At 37.4% G+C, this 22561-nt stretch overlaps 1 protein-coding gene across 1 annotated transcript in view; it reads left to right on the top strand.

The window, feature by feature from the left end:
- Positions 1-19973, top strand: part of ICA1L (islet cell autoantigen 1 like) — a 68153-nt gene extending 48180 nt beyond the window's left edge. The window contains exons 10-13 of the mRNA XM_068543822.1: positions 8666-8740; positions 11672-11926; positions 14895-14984; positions 19654-19973. Of these exons, the coding sequence (XP_068399923.1) occupies positions 8666-8740; positions 11672-11926; positions 14895-14984; positions 19654-19769 (536 nt within the window). The 3' untranslated portion in view covers positions 19770-19973. The remainder of the gene's footprint in view (positions 1-8665; positions 8741-11671; positions 11927-14894; positions 14985-19653) is intronic.
- Positions 19974-22561: the final 2588 nt, after the last annotated feature.

Genomic DNA, 22561 nt, shown 5'->3' on the forward strand with positions numbered 1-22561 from the left:
AAGTCTTTATCAGGTCTTCACTTCTGAAGGACAGCTCTGCTGATACAGTATTCTTCATTGACAGTTTTTTTTTTCCCAATATTTTGGATATATCGTCCCACTCTCTCCTGGCCTGCAAAGTTTCTCCAGAGAAATCTGCTTATGGTTTTATAGGGTTTCCCTTGAATGTGACAAGTCACTTTTCTCTTGCTGCTTTCAAAATTCTGTCATTGACTTTAGACAGTTTAACTATAATGGGTCACAGTCTCTGGTTGGGTGAACTTGCTGCCCCTGCTCTCAGGTGGTGGAGGTGGTCAGGCTACTTGCCAGGCTCTGTGTTCAAGCAGTTCTGCTGGCTGGGCTCTGTGGTCAGGTGGTGCTGTGCTCTAGGGTCAGACAGTGTTACTAGCTGGGCTCTACAATCACCTCCAGTCAGGCAGGGTCACTGGCTGTGCTCCCTCACCAGATGCTGCTGCTGCCTGGCCTCTGCATGCAGGTGGGGCTGCAGCAGGGCTTCACGATCTGATGTAGCCTCAGCCTGTACTTTGTGATCAGGCAGAGCCACAGGCTGAGTTTCATAATTGGGCAGGACTATCACTGTGCTTGGCTTTTGGGCAAGGTCGCTGGCCAGACTTCCTGGTAGGGTGGGGCCTCATACTGTACCCCACAGTTGGGGGGTGTCATTGACTGGGCTCCCTGCCTAAGTGAGACTGCAGGATGTGTCCAGCAACTGGGCATGGACGTAGGCTGGGCTCTGCTGCCAGGCAGAGCTATAGACTGGGGTGTGCTGCTGGGCAGTACTGTGAGCTGGGCTGGGAGGCTCCCCAGGGTCCCTTTTAGGGCATCCTGGTCAGGTGGGCTGGGGCCATGCTCCCCTGTTGGGTGGGGCTGCTGACTTGCTTCCCTGCCTGGGCAGGCAGTAGGATATGCTCTGCAGCTGCCCCGGGTCTCAGTCCAGGCTTCCTGGTCAGGCAGAACTGGAGGCTATGCTCAGCAATGAGTTAGCTTTCAAGCAGTACCTAATTAGAGGGTCCAGTTGTCTTCTTTAGGGAATTCTGGTCTTCTCTAAGATAGGTGCTTTTAGTGTAGATATTCATTTCACAGGGTTGTATGATTGTTTCAGAATTATCCTCATATTTAAATTCGTGTTCTTATTTTTTTTTCGTGTTCTTATTTTTTAATAAATATATATTATATGTACAGTCAACATATATATGAATTAATCTAGCTTTGGAGCCAGAAAAATCTGGGTTTGAATGCTGGCTTTTTTTTAAAAACAAGTCATTTATGCCTCTTTCATTTTTCTTATCTGAAAAATGAGTCATACACTCCTGCCTTGCAGGACATTAGGGCTAGATATATTTATCAACTATATAGCACACAGTAGGTGTCCAATAAATGTGATAGGTATTTTTAAGTATACACATAAATACAGACCATATTGATAAAAGAAACTAAGAAGCTATAATAATCATGAGCTCATATATCTAACATACCTTCAGACTTATGTTCCAAAGGTTAGCTAATTTTGCATGCATAATCCTGTACCTAAGTAGAGAACATTTTTTTTTTTAACAGTCATAAATGATATATAATGGACATTGTTGTAGTTTCACTATCCATCTATAGTATTATTTTGTCTTTTAAAGCCTGCTGTATCAGCAGTTATATCCCTTTTTTTATTGAAGTATAGTTTATGTACAATATTATATGTTACAGTGTACAGCGTAGTGATTCACAATTTTTAAAGGTTATGCTCCATTTATATTGGGTTGGCCAAAAAGTTCTTTTGGGTTTTTCCATAACATCTTACGGAAAAACCCAAATGAACTTTTTGGCCAACCCACCAGTTATTATAAAATATTGGCTATATTCTGTGTGTTATACAATATATCCTTATAGCTTATTTTATATATAATAGTTTGTACCTTTTAACCTCATACCCCAAAATTGCACTTCCCTCTTCCCTCTCCCTACTGGTAACTACTAGTTGGTTCTCTATATCTGTGTGCCTGGGGTTTTTTAGTTATGTTCACTAGTTTGTTCTATTTTTTAGATTCCACATATAAGTGACATCATAGTATTTGTCTTTCTCTGTCTGACTTATTTCACTTAGCATAATACCCTCCAAGTCCATCCACATTGCTGCCAATGGCAAAAATAAACTCAAAATGGATTAAAGACCTAAATGTAAGGCTGGAAACCATAAAAGTCCTAGAGGAAAGCATATGCAGAACACTCTTTGACATAAATCATAGCAATATTTTTTTGGATTCATCTCCTAAAACAAGGGAAATAAAAGCAAAAATAAACGCATGGGACCTAATCAAACTTAAAAGCTTTTGCACAGCAAAGGAAACCATCAACAAAATGAATAGACAACCTATGCAATAGGAGAAACAATTTGCAAATGATGTGACCGACACTGCAAAGTAAAGGAGCTGTTACAGTGGAGGATTACTGGACTGAATGTCAATATTATGACATAGTATGAGTGTGTTTCATGTTTGGTAATTGCAATCATCGTTGCTTTTGTTGTGGTCATCCATGTACAATGCTTGGTGTCAGTCTATTTATCTCTTGTAAAAATAAAATACAGTGTGTGTGTGTGAAAAAAAAAAAAAAAAAAAAATGATGTGACCGATAAGGGGTTGTTATCCAAAATACATAAACAGCTCATACAACTCAACATCAAAAAAACAACCTAATTAAAAAATGGGCAGAAGACCTGAATAGATATCTTTCTGAAAAAGACATACAGTTGGCCAGCAGGAACATGAAAATATGCTCAGCATTGTTAATCATCAGAAAAATGCAAATTAAAACTATAATGAGATATCACCTCACACCTGTCAGAATGGCTATCATCAAAAAGACCACAAATAACAAATGTTGGTGAGAATATGGAGAAAAGGGAACCCTCGTACACTGCTGGTGGGAATGTAAATTGGTGCAGCCACTGTGGAAAAAAGTGTAGAGGTTTCTCCAAAAACTAAAAATAAGACTGCCATATGACCCAGCAATTCCACTCCTGGGTATATATGCAAAAAAAAACCCCAAAACAGTTATTCAAAAAGATACATGCATTTCAATGTTCATAGCAGCATTACTTACAATTGCCAAGATGTGGAAGCAACCTAAATGTCCATCAATAGATGAATGGATAAAGAAGATGTAGTGTATATGTACTCAGTCAAAAAAAATAATGAAATTTTGCCATTTGCAACAACATGGATGGACTTGGAGGGTATTCTGCTAAGTGAAATAAGTCAGAGAAAGACAAATACTGTATGATGTCACTTATATGTGGAATCTAAAAAATACAACACACTAGTAAACATAACAAAAAACCCCCAGGCACACAGATATAGAGAACCAACTAGTAGTTACCAGTGGAGAGAAGGAGGAGGGGAGGGGAAAAATAGGGCTAAGGGATTAAGAGGTACAAACTACTGTGTATAAAATAAATAAGCTGCAAGTATATATTGTACAACACAGGGAATATAGTCAACATTTTATAATAATTATAAATGGAGCATAACCTTTAAAAATTATGAACCACTATGTTTTACACTTGTAACATATAATATTGTACATCAACTATATTGCAATAAAATTCTTTTTTAATTAAAAATGGTCCTAATAATAGTTGAAGATGTAAAAATCTTGGATTTTGTTTTTTTTTTCATTCCTTTTTTTTTTTGCCACACTGCATGGCATGAGGAATCTTAGTTCCCCAACCAGGGATCAAACCCTGGCCCCGGCAGTGAAAATGCCAAGTCCTAACTCCTGGTCCACCAGGGAATTCCCTATCTTGGATTTTTTTTTTTTTTTTTGGGTCTCTGTCTATACTGGGTTGCAAATTAGGTAGAGATGTGGGAAACAGACTCTAAGAAACTGGCTCCTAGTGTAGTAATAGGGCATAATTTATCTCAATATAGGCCCAAAACTTAGAGATAATTTTAAAAAAAAATAATGTTTGCCTATGGGTTTTTTGTTTGTATGTTTGATTTTTTAATGTTGAACATTAAACATTAGAAAAATATGCTGTCTTTTAAATACACGTGTTTGATCTTTCCCTTCATATGAAATCACTACTGTAAACGAGAAATGTGGAGATGCCGCTCACAGCTATGCACAACTCTTAGAAGAACAAAGCAGCCTTTGAATTAACATACGTACAACATACCCTGTTAGGAACACGGATTTGAGCCAGGCTGTCTGGTTTGAACCTGAGCTCCACTGTTAATTAATTGTGTGACCTTGAGCAAGTTACTCGACTTCTTGCCTTACTAGTGCCTCATCTGCGAGGTGGGGATGCCTTGGTCATGGCACCACCCGGCAGGGTTTTTATGAGGATCACCATGGTAACGTGCACCAAGCCCTGAGAAAAGCGCCAGGCACTCAGCGAGCTCTGTAGCCACATTAGCTGTTACTAGTTTCCAGGTCCCCACACCTTGCAGTATAGGATATGGAAGTTTGGCACAAAAATTGCATCAACTTCACAGTTTTGCCAAGTGTCAGCTCATCTTAGAGCATCTGTCCAGGGCCTGTACTAGGACCAGGGAACACAGAGATGACCAGCTCCACTCCTCCACCAGGAAATCCTGAGTCTGATACAGGCATGAGCAAATAAACCAGTAGAAGGCAGCATGGGGAATATTACACATGTGTTATTAACTTGAAAAATTATAATCCTCAAGGAATAACCTCAAGTAATAATGTATTGTTCAGTGTATTTGTTTTCTATTGCTATGTAATAAATTATCACAGATTTGAAAAAAAAGCACAACATATCCAATCATTTATTCATTCATTCAACATAAAATGAATATCTGTTGTGTCAAGAGACGTGGAGAGCAGGCAGAACAAAATATAGTTGACCCTTGAACAACGCAGGGGTTAGGGACACCACCCGCCTCCCCACCCCTACCCCTCTCGCCCCCGAGCAGTCGAAAACCCACATGTAACTGTTGACTCTGCCAAAATTTAGCTACTAATAGCCTACTGTTGAATGGAAGCCTCACTGATAACAATCAGTTAACACGTATTTTGCATGTTATATGTATTATATACTGTATTCTTACAATAAAGCTAGAGAAAAAAGAAAGTTATTAAGAAAATTATAAGGAAGAGACTTCCCTGGTGGAGCAGTGGTTAAGAATCCGCCTGCCAATGCAGGGGACACGGGTTCGAGCCCTGGTCTGGGAAGATCCCACATGCCACGGAGCAACTAAGCCTGTGTGCCACAACTACTGAGCCCTCATGCTGCAACTACTGAAGCCTGTGCGCCTAGAGCCCATGCTCCACAACAAGAGAAGCCACCGCAATGAGAAGCCCGTGCACCGCAACAAAGGGTAGCCCCCGCTTGCTGCCACTAGCAAAAGCCCGCAAGCAGCAATGAAGACCCAATGCAGCCAAAAATAAATAAAAATTTTAAAAAAAGAAAATTATAAGGAAGATAAAATACCTTTACAGACTGCGCTGTATTTATGAATACCGTACATTTACATTGTTTACAAGATGAATCATCTATCAGTACCTACATCAATATTGTCTTACATAATATAAAACACTGTAGATATTATATGTATTACTAACACTAGACATCAAAAATAAAAAGATAATGTGAAAAAGAAATTCATATTTATTTACAGGTGTAACGATTCATGCGTCTATAACAAAGAAGCAGCAATACGATTGCATTATGGTAGCCTAGTGTAACTGCTAGACTGTTTGGATGCCTTCCGTGTTAACTCAGGGGCTCTGGATGGCCAGGGGCATTGTCCAATTTCAAAAGAACTTTAGAAGTCAGTCCCTTCCTGGCAAGGAACTTCCTGACTTCAGGGACAAAGCATCAGTGAAACCGATTCAGAAAAAGGGTTTTCGTGGTCCATTCCTTCTTGTTGTACAACCAGAAGACTGGCAGCTGGTGTTTACCTTTTCCCTTCAAGGCTTGGACGTTAGCAGCTGTATAGATGAGGGCAGTCCTGATCATGCACCTGACTGCATTTGCACAAAACAGAAGAGTTATTTAGCCTGTCCCTTCCTGCCTTGAAGCCTGGTGCTCACTCCTCTTCCTTATTAATAAATGTCCCTAGTGGCATTTTTTTTTGCCAGAATAGGACAGTTTTGTCTGTATTAAAAACCTGTTCAGGCAGATATCCTTTCATATCAATGATTTTCTTAACGTCATCTGGGAACTCGTCTGCTGTATCTTTTTCAACACAGTTTCTCCTGTTATCTTGACCTTTTTTAAGCCAAACCTCTTTTTAAAATTATCAAACCATCCTTTACTGTCATTGAATTCTCCAGCGTTAGATCCGTCACCTTCCTTTTGCTTTAGATTGTCATATAATGACTTTGCTTTTTCTCAAATCATATTAGTCTATAGATATGCCTTTCTCATAGCAATCCTGCACCCACGTAAAAGCTGCATTTTTAATACGAGATAAAAAGGTATTTTACCAAACATGCGAGGATTTTGCACATGCTGGCATAGCTGCAGTGATGGCTTCATGAATTTCCTTTTGTTTTTTTACAATGGTCCTTAACGCTGGATTCATTTATCTTGAAATGGGCAACTGCAGCTGCATACCTCAATCTATGGTACATACCAAGCATTTCAACATTTTCTTGTAATTTTCTGTGCTTCTTGGAAGCACTTCCAGCATCACTAGTGGCACTTCCTATGGGTCCCATGGTGTTATTCAGAGTTTACAGTATTACCGTAAACATGAAAAATACATAAGACTTGAGAGATCAGTTTTTACTGTGATACACAATTTATTGGAGAAAGGAAATGGTCGTGTGGCAATGATTAGTGTCATTTTTTTAAAAAATTTATTTATTTATTTATATTTATTTTTGGCTGTGTTGGGTCTTCGTTTCTGTGTGAGGGCTTTCTCTAGTTGCGGCAAGCGGGGGTCACTCTTCATCGCGGTGCACGGGCCTCTCACTATCGCGGCCTCTCTTGTTGCGGAGCTCAGGCTCCAGACGTGCAGGCTCAGTAGTTGTGGCTCACGGGCCTCGTTGCTCCGCGGTATGTGGGATCTTCCCAGACCAGGGCTCGAACCCGTGTCCCCTGCATTGGCAGGCAGATTCTCAACCACTGCGCCACCAGGGAAGCCCGATTAGTGTCATTTTAAGCTGATACTCCCAACGCTTGAACTCACTGCAGTAGCAACCGGAGGTGGCTATGAAATTACTACAGTTAATTTTATGCAGTTATGATTTAATTACTGCATCTTTACGTTTGTTTACATTTCTCTCAGCTGCAAATTGTGCCATATCAATGTTTGTATGCATAAGTTTTGATAAATTTTAACTTTTTATAATAGATTTGTGTGTATTTTATGGTAGTAAATGATAAAAATAGACTAGTATGTACATATATTTTATGCATTCATGACATACCTAACTTTTTCTTAATGATTTTGATATTTCTTGACTGTGAGGTTCTTCTGTGAGTTTTTTCAAATTGTCACAAATCTCCAAAACTTTTTCCAGTGTATTTATTGAAAAAATCCACATATGAGTGGACCTGTGCAACTTCAAACCCTTATTGTTAGGGTCAGCTGTATAAAATGGCCTTTCGGAGACTATAGAATGAGAACAAATTCACCAGGGAAGGAATAGGCTTTGGAATGTGAAAACTTTATTTAATTGAGGTATAATTGACATATAACATTGTATTAGTTTCAGGTGTACAACATGATGATTGGCTATTATGTATATATTGCAAAATGACCACCACAGTAAGTCTAGTTAACATCCATCCTCATACACAGTTACAAATTTTTTCTTGTGATGAAAACTTTTAAGATTTACTGTCTAAGCAACTTTCAGATATGCACTACAGTATTAACTATAGTCGACATGCTGTACATTACATCGTCATGACTTATTTATTTTATAACTGGAAGTTTTGTGCCTTTTGACTCCCTCCGCTCATTTTGCCTCCACCCCTGCCTCTGCCTCTGGCCTCCAGCACTGTTCTCTACATCTGTGAGCTCGGGTTTTGTTTGTTCTTTAGATACCACATATAAGTGAGATGGTACAGTATTTGTCTTTCTCTGACTTATTTCACTTAGCATAATGCCCTCAAAGTCCATCCATGTCATTGCAGATGGTAAGATCTCATTCTTTTTTTTATGGCTGAATAATATTCTATTGTACATATGAACCACATCTTTATCCATTCACCCATCGATGGACACTTAGGTTGTTTCCATATCTTGGCTATTGTAAATAATGCTGCAATGAACATGGGGGTGCATTTAACTTTTTGAAATAGTGTTTTCATTTTTTTTGGATAAATACCCAGAAGTGGCATTGTTGAATTATATGGTAGTCTATTTTTAATTTTTTTGAGGAACCTCCATATTGTTTTCCATAGCCACTGCACCAATTTACATGGAATATGAAAACTTTTAACTTTCAAGAGGGCATAGATATAACAGAGGACCTGAATACCTGTGGGTATTACAAATTTATTTGTGTATATATATAGTGTTATATATATACATACGTGGTTTTTATATATGGTTCTTTAAATTTTTAGATATATGTATTATAATCTGATTTGGTCAATTGAACAGTTTGGTCACATTATCGTAAAATACTATAGTAAATAAGCATGCTAAATGTCTTCTTGTTCAACTTATCTTATGTGCTTTTGTTTCAGCAACTGAAGATCACAAGGAAAAACATTCTGGAATAAGAGAATTTGGAGCACCTCAGTTTTCTAACTCTGAAAATGGTAAATTATAATTTCACTGTATATATGGATAATTTATTATTTAAAATTCTTTAGTTTTTATTTAATATTTATTTCCGTAACATGAAAATCTGTATAGGTCTCTACCCAGGAATGCAATCCTATACTTCCACTTTGTAGCACATGCCAATGGAAGTTAAATAATTGCTTATTCTGTATGTTTCAGCCCTGTGGAATGTACCTCTGTAACTGTGAGGACATGTAGCACTGTGTTTATCTTACTATCTCATGTGTCTCTAACATCCAGTAATGTAGGCACTACCTACAATGTAAATACTACCTTGAATGTCTCTGCCAAGCGTTGCAAACATTTTCTCCTAGTTTGTCTTTTGACTTTTCCTATAGTTGTTTCTTGCCATGAAAAAATTTTAAACATTTTATGTAGTCAAATTTATTAATCTTCTATTTTATTGGATCTGGTTTTTGTCATATGCAAAACCCAGGTTAGAGGAGTTCGTTTATGTTTTCTTCTAGTATTTGTATAGTTTTATTTTTTATATTTAGATCTCCAATTCATTTGGAGTTTATTCATGAATATAGCGTTAACAATGGATTAAATGTTATCTTTTTGCAAATGGCTATCCTTTATATTATTTTTTTAAATGCCATGTGTGCCCCAGTAATTTGAGATAACTCAATCATATGCTAGATTTCTATACGTATTTGAGTCTATGTCTGGACTTTCATAGAAACTTTTTTGTGTGTTTTTGTATCTGGTGGGACTAGTATCTTCCTCTTCTTTTCATTATTTTCTTAACTATTCTTGCATGTTTATTTTTCAATATGAATTTTATATCAAATTGTCTAGCTCCATAAAAAAGCTCATTGATAGTTTTATTGTGATCACATTAAATATGAAAACTGACAGCTTGCTGATGTCAAGACATCCTAAGCAGAAACAAAGGGCATCTTTCTATTAAAGTTTACTTGTCTATCTTTCAGATATAGTTTTTTCTTATAGGTTTTGAACATTTCTTGTTAAGTTTATTTCTGAATATTTTATTTCTTTTATTGCCATTATAAATGACATTTTCTTTCCATTTTATCTTTTAACTGGTTATTATTTTGTGTATTGATATAATTTTTGCATGTTAACCATATATCCTGCTACCTTGCTGAACTTGCTTATACTTTGAGTTAGTTTTATCATTGATTTTCTGGAATGTTCCAGGTATACCATCATGTCTTCTGCAAATAGAGATAGTCCTGTTTTTTCTTTATCAATTCTTGTGACTGTAATTAATTTCTTTTGTTTAATTGCATTGGTTACTACCACCAGAACAATGTGAAATAGTATTGTTCCTGATCTTAGTGTCAATGCCTGTACTGTTTCTGAATCAATTAAGACGCTAGCTTTTAGACTGAGGTATATATTTTACAGTGTTAAGGAAGTAGCCATACATTCCTGTTTTCTCAAGAGTTTTTATTAGAAATGATTGTTGAATTTTGCCAACAGGTTTTTCAGCATCTATGCCCTGTGAAAACATCTAGGCCTGTGATTTTTTGCGTTTTCTTCTCTGTGGAAATTGATCTGTTTAAGCTTTCTATCTGTACTGGGACCAATTTTAGTAAATTATATTTTTCTCAGAAATTATTCATTTTGTCTAGGTTTTCTAATTTATTTACATAGAGTTGTATAAAATCTCTTGATTTTTTAACAGCTTTATCAAGGTATAATTTAAGTACCATAAAATTCACCCATTGTAAGTATAAAATTCAATGACTTTTAGTAAATTTATAGAGTTGTGAAACCATCACAATTGACTATTAGACCATTCCCATTACTCCCCAAATTCTCTCATGCTTGTTTGCAATTAATCCTTCTCCCACTCCCCCACTCCCACCAGGCTAGAGCGAATTTTCATCTGGCTGAATTGAGAAGTGGGTGGAAGAGAGTGGTTCTTAGTTCAAGTACAATAGTCTTTCATTCTTTCCAAATTCTAATAGATTTTCTTGAGTAAATGTTTCTTCACTTGGGTGTGTGTCCTTGGAACAACTTCCAGAGACTTTAAATGGTTGTTTTTAAAATCATTTTCACCAGTTACTTAAAACTGATGTGCGGGTCCCTAGACCTCATCATTCTATCATGCTGGAAGCCCCTATCTTTCATTTTTATTGATAATGATAAATAAATATTTATTTATTAATGATAAATATTTTATTGATATTTAGGGTCATGATTTTTCATGTTAGTTGTTATTTAAATACCCCATGGATTATGATATGAAATGTCTTCTTTATCATTTTTCAGAAATTCCATTACCCTTCCAACCAAGAATTGTTTAATAGAAGGTATTAAAAATGTGCAAGTGGAAGAGATTTTTATTTCTGATTTCATTAAAAAAGTTGTCTCATTTTATTGCATTATAATCAGAGCATGTTGTTCGTAATATTTCTATTTTAAGAAACTGATTTGTGTGTGTGCCTTAGTTATAATTAATTTCTGTGAATTTTCAGTGTGTGCCTGAGAAAAAGGTACATTTTCTATTAGGGTTTGCCTGTATTCAGAAATAACTACCGTGTTTTTTTATGCTGTTTAGATCTTTTATATCTTTACTTTTGTCCTCTTGGCCTGTTTTTTTACTGAGAGTGGTATATTAAAGTCTCCTGTTTTTAATTTGTTTCAGTTTCTCCTTGCATTTCCTGTTTCTGTCTTACATAGATGGTTGCTTAATTATTTTATACATAAATATTCATAACTATTAATATTTTCATTGTGAAATGTGGTCATTTTGATCTATAGCCTACCTAATTAGAAATTATTTTCACATAAACTCCTCATCAGTTTAATTGTTCATTAAAAATTATGTTAATAAAGTATGAGAACAGTGAAACAAACTTGATTTGCCCTATATGCTACTCTCATTTCCTCAAAAAGAAAAAAACCATTCTGTTTTTATGTTCACTCAACAGTTGCAAAAGATGTACCAGTAGATTCATTGGAAGATGATTTTGAGAAGGAATTCTCATTTCTGAACAGCCTCCTAAGTCCTGGTTGTTGGAGTGCTAGTGAATTTTCCCAGGAATGCCAGGCTGTCTTTGGGAGCCCCAAGGCCAGTCTCACATCCCAGGAGCCTTCTGGGGGATCTGAGCTTCTTGCTCACTCCTCACGATTCCTTCCTTCACAACTCTTTGACCTTGGCCTTCGTGCTGCTGGAGCTTTCAACAGTAAGTGTCTATGCAACATTTGGATACCCTTGAACTGTTGTATCTTTGTGAAGCAAAAATATGTGCCTGTGGATGCTGAAATCAACAAGGAGATTGAGTTAGCTTCTGTACTAGTGGATAAAATCTGCAGTCACACCAGTCAACGGGAAAAATAACAAATATCATTGGAGTCTGTCAACGAGCGTGAAATAAGGGCTGCTTTCCTGCCACCTCCACTAAACCCCACATTTTTTCATTGACTCTCCCAGGTGTCTTCTCTACATAGAAAATCAGTGTCTTGTTTAAAACTCTTGACCTGCTAAGTTACCCCTGCCTAGGGCAGGTGATACTGTTTCTTCCACCTAGCAAAACTTGGTGTGTTCTCTTCCTATGGGCTCAGAGTTAACAAAAGCAAAAGGAATAGTTCTGGAGCTGGTTCCACAGCAGCCTTCAGGGCAAGGCAGCGGGAATGGAGGACTGTGGTGGAAAGCTGGGAGCAGGAAAGGGTCACCTGCTTTGTTTATATGTCAAGGACTGTCTCCACTCACCTGCTGTTCCACCATCCTGTGTCCAACCCAACACCTTGGGAATCATTTTGCTCCCCACTTCCATATTGGTTCCAAAGTCTTGTCAATTCTCTTTCTAAAACGTGTCTCAAATTTCCCACTCCTCCTCCTCTGCCATTTAGAACCTCATTTGGTTTCCTGGGTTACTGTGACTCCTCCTAATAGGTCTCCCAAACCCCAATTCATCCTCCATGTTTCCTCCAAAGTTCTCTCTCTAAGAAGCAGATTGAGAAGTCAGCACCCTGCTTACATTTTTCAAAAATAAAGCACCATTGGCCCCAGGGTCAAACCTGCCTGCCTGTGCCTGCATTTCCACCCTTATCTCCTACCTTATTTCAAAATACCTGCCATTTTCAGTAACCGTACTGTTTCCAGACCCTTCTGAGGCATCTTTGCTTATGCCCCTCTTTGGCTGTAATGTTCCGTAATAGAGCGTGGACTTGGGCCCAAATATTAGGTTCCCATCCAGTGTTTCCTCCAGCACACCAACCTTGAGGACTCCCTCAGTACTGCCAAGTGGAAGTGCTTTTTCCCTCCTCTGGCCTCCTGCAGTGCTTTATCGGTTTTCATGGCTGCGATCATAGTTTTTTTTTTAAATATAGATTTTATTTTTGTTTATTTTTGGCTGCATTGGGTCTTCGTTGCTGCGCGTGGGCTTTCTCTAGTTGCGTCGAGCAGGGGCTACTCTTCGTTGCGGTGTGCGGGCTTCTCATTATGGAGGCTTCTCTTGTTGCGGAGCATGGGCTCTAGGCGTGCGGGCTTCAGTAACTGTGGCTCCTTGGGCTCAGTAGTTGTGGCTCACAGGCTCTAGAGCGCAGGCTCAGTAGTTGTAGCGCATGGGCTTAGTTGCTCCACGGCATGTGGGATCTTTCCGGACCAGGGCTCGAACCAGTGTCCCCTGTGTTGGCAGGCGGATTCTTAACCACCGCGCCAACAGGGAAGTCCTGCAATCATAGTTTATCCTGCCTTATATCCCTGTCTTTCAGCCTCACAGCACCTCACGGTGTCTTAATGCATTGTACTTTGTATTAAAATACTTATGTTCATACTTTATCTGCAAGACCATCATGCTTTATCCAATCTTCAAGCACCTCAAGGGCATGATCTGTGGGGTGATTTATCTTGGTGCTTTCTATGACAGCAGCATAAAAGTTAGCTCAATAAAATAAATATCAGTTAAATAATTACTCAGTAAGAATTGGTTAAATAACCTAAAAGTAAGAATGGACTGTACTATTTGATAACGAGTCCCCGTCTAGGATAATTCAGATGTTTTGCTTGTGGTAAAATTTTAGACAACAGTTATTCTCGTGTGGCATATCAATGGCCCAATAGTTATAAAGATTTACAAACTGATTCACTCTCTGCTGTGAACTCCTGCTCTTTCTCCTTCACTTGCCACATCGCTAGCAGCACTGGACTCTTCTCTTATTTTCTGGCAGTACAGTATCAACAGGATTTCTGCACTACTCAGAACGTCTGTCCTGGTTCCTGCCTGCAGGCTGACGGGATATTCCCACATGATAGCCAAGGCAATTAGTCCTCGTGTCTGAGTGTCTTGCTGAGTCATCAGGCAGTTTAAACTGTTAAACTGCTCCCAGCACAGGACTCTTCCTACTTCACTAGTCTCTCCTTTATGTCTCCCTCTTTTTCTCCTGTGATGTAGACCAGGAAGGTGAGCTGCCCTGAGAGTTTAAAGATCTATGTTCTAGGAGCCTCAGGTAGGAACTTGGGCCTCAGATGATCTCTACTATACAAGGAAAGTAGTAGGCCAGATAATCTAAGTTCCTTTCTAGTGCTGTGTTTTAATTATAGCATAAATAAGTTTTCATGTTACAGCAGACATTGCCCTGTGTTACCAGTATTCATAATGATACTTTTTAAGGAGTATATCATATTTCGTCACATTTGTCCACCATAATCCACTTAATTCCTTCCTTATTGTTTCTACTTTTTCATGTTATAGATAATGCTGCAATAAATAAAATCATGCACGTACTTTTTCCTTCAGTTAAATTATTTCCTTAAGATACATTTCTAGGAATGGGATTACCAAGTCAAAGGGTATAAACCTATTCATAGGTTTCAGGATTCTAATTGTCATGTTTATTTCCTCTCTTCCTGACTCCTTACAGCTTCTCTTTCTACACCTTATCCATTTGCCATTGTTTTAAAGAAAAAAAGCTTATATATTTATTTCAGAACCACTTTGCAAAATGTAAGAAAGTCTAACTCTAGCTGGGACTAAACTTAGATGATTTGAATAAAATTCATAATAGCAGATATATGTCTTATACTGTGGAATATTACCCTGGTACAAAGATTGGAGGACTTTTATTAGATATTTTTTCCCTTTTCTTGTTTTGCTGGTGCTACTTTCTATTTGATTAATTATGGATAATTCATTATTTCTCTTTCCCCAGGCTGGGCCTCCCAAGGGGGATTAGAACTTCCTCTTTCACACATTGATAACCAGTCAGTGCCTTCACAGAGTCCAAAGAAATCAACAAAATGTAAGTTATTTACTTATATTATCATAAGTAATAGGCCATCATATTAACAATCAGTCAAATTCAGGTAAATTTAGAAAAGGACCATGTTACAGTCTTCACCTCATATTGTCCAGAAAAGTACTTTGTTAATAATGAATTAAAATGAAAGCTGTTATCTAGCTATCCCTCACTGTGGAAAGAATTGAACAGAAATTGTGAGCTGCCATAGTAAACTAAATTCTGTACCTTAATCCTTTATATTTTGTGTTAAGGTTTGTTGATAATGGATAATACCATTAGGGATAGAAGATGCTCTTTGTTTACAGAATGCCTATTGACAAAGGATGCGCCCAGGGTCTTAGCATAGGGCCTGGTACGTAGTAATTGCTAATATATATTGAGCACTTACTATATATATATTTTTAATTTATTTATTTTTGGCTGTGTTGGGTCTTCGTTGCTGCGCCTGGGTTTTCTCTAGTTGCAGTGAGCGGGGGCTAATCTTCATTGTGGTGCGTGGGCTTCTCATTGCAGTGGCTTCTCTTGTTGCAGAGCACGGGCTCTAGGAGTACTTACTATATTTTGTCTGCAGAGCTGGTCCATGTTGTAATTACCATGTAGGATATACATAGAAAATTGACACATTCTCCATCTTGCAGGATCTTAGATACATATTAATCTTAGTCACTGATGCTGATTTAACTTTTTAATTGGACATAATTTCAGACATACAGAAATATTTCATAAATGAAAATGGCACAAAGAACACCTGTATATCCTTTACTCAGATTCACCTATTGTTAGTATTTTATCCCATTTGCTTTATGCAGGCTTGTGTGTGTGTGTAATGTGTGTGTTATTTTATCTGAACCACTTGAGGGTAAGTTACATACACCATGACCCTTTACCCACACCATGACCCTTTACCCCTTAATGCTGCAGTTTGTGTTTCCTAAGAATAGATATATTCTCTTGCACAACCACAGTATGGCTGTTAATATGAACGTAGTCCTTTTCTATGATCTACCATGTATGTGTATTCCATTTTCGTGAGTTGACTCCATAATGTCCTTTATAGCACTGTCCCCCTCTGGGACAGCGAGTCTAGGGGTCATGTATTCAGTTGCCATGTCCCTTTAGTCTCTTTTAATCTGAAACATTCCCACAGCTTTTCTTTGATTTCTGGGCATTTTAAAAGAACAGAGTCCCTCTGCTCCACTGTTTTTGTTTTTAATAGAATGCTCCTTATTTCAGTTTTATTTGAGGTCTCCTTATAATTAAATTTAGGTTATTTGTTATCCTGAGTATCTAGTCAGGTTATCCTGACTAGAATACACATAAGTGATGCTCCTTTCTCAGGGTTTTACATCTCAAAGTTGTCCCTCTCTCCCTCATGGGTGTTGTTAATGTTGACCACTCTATCAAGGTGTTGTCCAGTTTTTCTCCTATACAATTACTATTTTGTTTTATTTGATCCTCCCTTGGCAATTACTAAGCAGTCTGTGGGGAGACTCTTGGCGACCTTGTACACGTCCTGCTCTTTGTCAGAATTTCCACATAGATTTAGCATCCATTGTTGCTTTTTGCCTGATTCAGTCTTGTCTTTATTGTGATGGATGAAAAGTGATCATTTTTCCAACCCTAGCACTCCCTCCACATTTTTTTTATTGTAAAAACACATAACAAAATTTACCATCTTAACCATTTTTAAGTGTACAGTTCAGTAATGTTAAGTATATGCGCATTGCTGTGAAACGGATCTCCAGAACTTTTCATCTTGCAAATCTGAAACTCTACACCCATTAAACACTAAGTCCCCATTCTCTCTCCCCAGCCCTGGTAACCACCATTTTACTTTCTGTTTCTATGAATTTGACTACTTTAGATACCTCATATAAGTGGAATGTATTTGTCTTTTTGTAACTGACTTATTGCACTTAGCATAATGTCCTCAAAGTTCATCCAGGTTGTAGCATGTGACAGGATTTCCTTTCTTTTTAAAGTTGAATAATATTTCATTGTATGGATATACCACATTTTGTTTATCCATTCATCCATTAATCACATTTTTAAAACATCCTTATTGACATATAATTCACATGCTATACAGTTGGCTCCTTCCACCTGCCCTCAATACCCTGCTGTAAACAAAAAAAACCTCTCTTCTTCCCCATTTACGTATTTATTGTCAGAATGGATTCGTATTTTTTCGATGGTTTATAATCACTACTGTACTTAATTATTTTGGTGCTCAAATTGCCCCTGTGTTGACCAGTGCGAGCCCTTTCAGGCTGACTTCTGAATCCTTGTGGTATCAATATTTTAAATTTTTCAAATAATTTTAGTCCTACAGAAAGGCTTGCAAAAATACAAAATATTCCTATATGTTTTCACCTAGATTTCACCATGTTTGCCTTAGTCTCTCTCTACACGTGTGAGTGTAATATGTATGTAATTTCTTCTGATCTGAAATTATTCTGAGACTAAGTAGCAGGCATAATGCCCCTTCACCCCTAAATACTTCAGCATCTGTTTCCTAAAAACAAGGACATTCTTTCACATAATCACAATTCAGTGATCAAAATCAGAAATTAACATTGCCATACTGCTATTATCTAATCTATTGACCTTATTCATATCTTGTCAATTGTCCCACTAATGTATTTTGTAACAAAAGAGAAAAAGATTTTTTTCCTAGTCCAGGATCCAAACCAGGATCACACATTGTATTTAGTTGTCAAGTCTCTTTAGTTTCTTAATCTGGAAAAGTTCCTCAATCTTTGTCTTTCATCGTCTTGGCTTTTTTTGTGGTGTACAGGCCGTTTGTTTTATAGAATATTCCTTGAGTTGGGTTTATCTGATGTTGTCTCATAATTAGATTCATGTTATGCATTTTGGCAAGACTAGCAGCACAGGAACAATGTTGTGTGTTCTTCATAAACCGTATCAGGAGGCACATGATGTCTATTTTGTCCTATTGCTTATAATGTTAACTCTGATCACTTGGTTAAGGTGGTGCCTGCCAGGTTTATTCACTATCAAATTACTATTATATTTTTCCCTTTGTAATTAATAATTATCATGTGGAAAAATATTTTGCAACTGTGTGAATGGCTTATTTCTGAGTATCAAAGTTGCACCCGCTAGTTTAGCATTCATTGATAATTCCTGCACGAATCGTCTATTGCGGTGGCTGTTGCCAAATGGCGGTCTTGCATCTCCTCTCCCCTCCGCCTTTATTAGTTACATTCTACTATATGGAAAAGCTTTGTCTTGTCCCTCATTTTTTACTTATTTGTTGGTATGTATCATTGTGGACTCCTGGAACCCTATTTTAATTCTTCCTAATGCTTTGGGATAAATCAATTGGGGAATCCATCAATTCCAAGCAAATCACAGATTCACAGCAGCCAATTCTGAATACAGCCATCCCTTAGGGATTCAGACTATTCATAATTATAGTTTTCTCTTCGTAAACTCAGTAAACTGAATTGTGCTAAATCATTAAAAATAGAGACTATAAAGTGAGTAAATTTCAGAATTGAACACGAGAAGGCTGAGGTATTGGGAAAGCTGCTATTTGCCTATAATCCTTTGCTGTACAGTAGAAACTAACACTACATTGTAAAGCAATTATACTCCAATAAAAATCTTAAAAATAATAAATTATATGATCATTACTTTACAGATGAGGAAGCAAGGGCCCCTGAAGTTAAATGACTTGCCCATTATTACTTATTAGTAGCTAGTATACCCAGGACTCAAAGCCAGAACTTGTGTGGGTATCACCGGCACTATCTTGGGGTTCCCAGAAGCAGAACTGGACACACAATGCAGGCTTTCACTCTGTCCTGATCCCTGAGGCTTGGGATCCCCACAGCCCAAACTCTTGTGATCTGTGGAAAGTGGTAACCATGATTGACTGTAAGAGAGGGTTGCCTTAGACGCTTCTGAGCAGGACTGCCTTCCATCCTTTGCCCACTGCGTCCCTGGTCTCATATGTAGGTCTTTAGATTGTCCCCTGGCTCTCAGCCCTGCTTTCTGGACCCCCTGGCCTTCAAGAGCCTAGCTTTCTGAGATGACCCACTGTCTGTGCCACTGGACAGTTTTTTACTAGTCCCAGCCTTCAGCATAGATGTGTATCCTTGACTATCTGCCACACAACTTGTAGACTATTGATGTATGCAGTTTTGCAGTCAGGTAACAGGAAGTCATATCCGAGACATAACCCACTCCATATATTATTTATCAAAAATTTTAAAGTACACATGGAAATGTGATTGATAGGATTAGGGGATTTTTTCCCCCCTATGTCTAGTATTTTAATATTACTTTTATAATAAATATAGATTTTAAATACTAAGTTTACAAGTGGAATGTTCCTACTTTGTAGGAACAAAGGTTAAATTTTGAACCTTATCTGAGAGCCTTCTACTACTTCCTGCCTTTTCACTTTTAATCAAGTCCTTTCTCAGAGCAACATGCAATTACTTAAATAGCCTCAGCAAAGCATGAGGTTATCTGCATTAGCTTTTCAAAATTATCCTCAAGGAGACGTAATTGGTGTTTATTCTTGTCAGCTGTCTTAAATTTGATTCAAAAGAAGCATCTACTTTAAAATCATAAAAGTGGCGCAATAATGTGATTTTAAAAATCTGAGACTCTAATGTGTTTTTTTCTTTTTTAATAGCTCCCAACAGTGGTAACCAAGACATGTCAGCCTGGTTCAATCTATTTGCAGACTTGGATCCGCTTTCAAACCCAGATGCTATTGGACACTCAGATGATGAACTTCTTAATGCTTGACTGAAGTTATGATGCCACTTCAATGGCCTTGAGACACCAATTTTGCAACTTATTGCCTTTGTGGAAAGGAGTTTATGTTGTCACCTACATACGAAAACCTTGTGTTTGCAAGGTTAGACAGATGGAAAGGACCACGTTTTAATACATTAAGTATCTCTTTAATATCTTGGATTTACAGCTGTTGCTAATATATGGAAAATACTAGAAACTACTGAGTCTGAAATACATACCAAAAGTTAGTTCAAAAATAACAGCTAGGAATAATTATCAATAGGAGTTGTGTTTATCTGTTTGGAAAGCCTTTTATGTATAAGATGCCTTGCTGGCTGTGAGAATTCTGTATCTAGAGAAAGGAAGGACAGCATGTAAACTGGGTTGTGATTTGGGGTTGGTTTTTAAATAAAACGGTGCCAGGGGAAATTCTCTGTTGTGGAAAATGGCACTAGAACCAGACCAGTTTTTTCTTTAGTTAGAAAGGTAGAATAAGAGTTGAGAACTCAATTTGCTTCAGTGAAATCACAGAGAAACTTGGTGCTTGTTTTCTCCACTTGGAGGCTAAAATGTAATATTCCTTAGTTTTTTTCCTTCATACAAAATCATGGACACCCCCCGATTTCATTATTGAATTTTCTTGGGGAAGTAGCAGGATGATTTATTTGCTAAGTCCATCCTCTGCATAAACAGAAAAATCTCTCTTCCCATTTTATAAACCACAAGAATGTCCATCCTATGGTACTTCAGACATTGTCCAAGTGTCTTCAGGCCTGATTGTTCACACATTGCTACTACAATATACTGTATTCATATGCTTCCTAAAAGAAAACGAGGGGAGGATACTCCCTGAGCAACTGGCAGTAGTATTCCTGAAATGACCCAGAAACTTCTATCTGAATGAGGGAAAAAAATTCTAATTAACTTACCCTCGTACAGATTTGCAATACTTCTTATTACCCCACATTTCTTGACATGATTTAACCCAGAATGCTTTCTGGCAAAGTTAGTTACAGAAAGCTCTATACCATCAGTAAGGGAGTGTTTTTCCACTTTTCTGTGGGCGACATCATCTGAGGCTCTATTTGATTACTAAGGACAAACATACACTTAAAAGCTTTAGAGTCTAAGTATTGGAAGGAAGGCTATTTAATGAAGTTAGCACAAGCTAATGAAAACATAGCCACTGTATACACACAGTCACTCAGTTTCCTGTTTTTTCCCATCCACCCTTTAGTTCTGAGGCAGTTCACCAGGTGTCTTGTTTCATTGTCCAGTCCATTGCATCTGCATAAGAAAACATTTTAACTAAGACTTTCACAGTAGTTTTCATTGTATTCCTAGTTCTAAACAGGCTTAATTATTATTTACAAGAGAACTGCTTGTAATCTCTGAGTCTCTGTATAAAGAAAAACATTTTTTAGGAATGGACTAGGGCAGGTAAAATGCAGCCCACTTCCCATCCACAACAGTCTGGCCTAACTACAATCTGAACTACTCACAAGCTATTTAGAAAACCACAACTATGGTCAAGTAGTGTGTAGGCTGGAAAGACCTTATCCGAGGGTCAGAAACATGGACTTAAGAAAAGGTTATGTAAATCCTTCCTTAAAATATTTTCACACGCTTATTTCTTTACTTGGTTAACCATTAAGAAGCATTTTGTAACTCTCCCTTTTTATTCAGTTTAATGCCCCAGAATGCAATACTGTCTTTGTTCCGCCAAAATTCAATCACCAGGGGTTATAATTATGAATCACAATCTAAATTCTATACCCATGGCTGCTCTGTGCTTTCAACTTTGAAGTACCTCAGAAAATGTTAATTTTATGTCTTGCGTTTTTGCCATTTTTCTTTCATTTTCACTAATGCATTAGTTCAAAAATATTTGTATGGCTTCCTCACATGCATGCAGAGCAGCCGTTATTTCATGTAAACAAAGACACTCAACCCAGAGGAAAATCACTAGTCTCTCCAGGCCCAAATCCCAGACTACGAATGTGAAGGGGATACTAACCCCAATTTTCCAAGAGCAAAGGTTATCAAAAAATAGAAGCATACAAGGATTTTTATTCTTCAGTTCTTAATTTCTCTAACATTTTCGCTTTCAACAGAGTATGTAGTTGCTCGTTTAGCCTCAAAGCAACATTAACTGCCGTAGCAAGTCTAGTTATAACTTCAGCAAGTCTGACTGCATTTTTGAAGTGCACATTTAAAACTTTGCTATTAAAATGAAGGTAACTATTCACATTTTCTCAAGATTATTTGAAGCTCAGTCTTTAATTTAAGGTCCAGAAACAGAAATTTGGCTATATTACACCTAAAATAGGTATAATAGGAAACCTAAAATAAGAGACAAGCTAAAATAAGAAACCAAGCACATATTCAGTAGGGAATGACAGGATAAACACAGAACAGAAAGGTGATCAGCTGCTTCCTGGTTAAATCTAGAATAACCATTCAGTAAGAAGTATATTAATTAACCTTAACCAAGGGTGGGCTGAGAACAACTCTTTCAAATGGATGGATGCTTTTTATATTAAATGGGGGGAAATATCTATGTTATACTTTTTAATACCAAATAAGAATGCATTTAAACTTAGAAGAGCCCCAGGAGAACTAAAAATTTGCCTAATCTTTCTTCAACCACTTTATAAGAGAGGCAGAAATACCAGGGCAGATTAAGATCAAATTGGTATAACTTTGTATTTTTTGAAATCTTTCATTAATTGTAAAACATAACTCTGATATGATTAGAAACAAACTGTATTTTAACAAAACAGGTTTCAGTATTTGCACAA

The sequence above is a fragment of the Eschrichtius robustus genome, chromosome 5, assembly GCF_028021215.1.
Source record: "Eschrichtius robustus isolate mEscRob2 chromosome 5, mEscRob2.pri, whole genome shotgun sequence".
NCBI lineage: Eukaryota > Metazoa > Chordata > Mammalia > Artiodactyla > Eschrichtiidae > Eschrichtius > Eschrichtius robustus.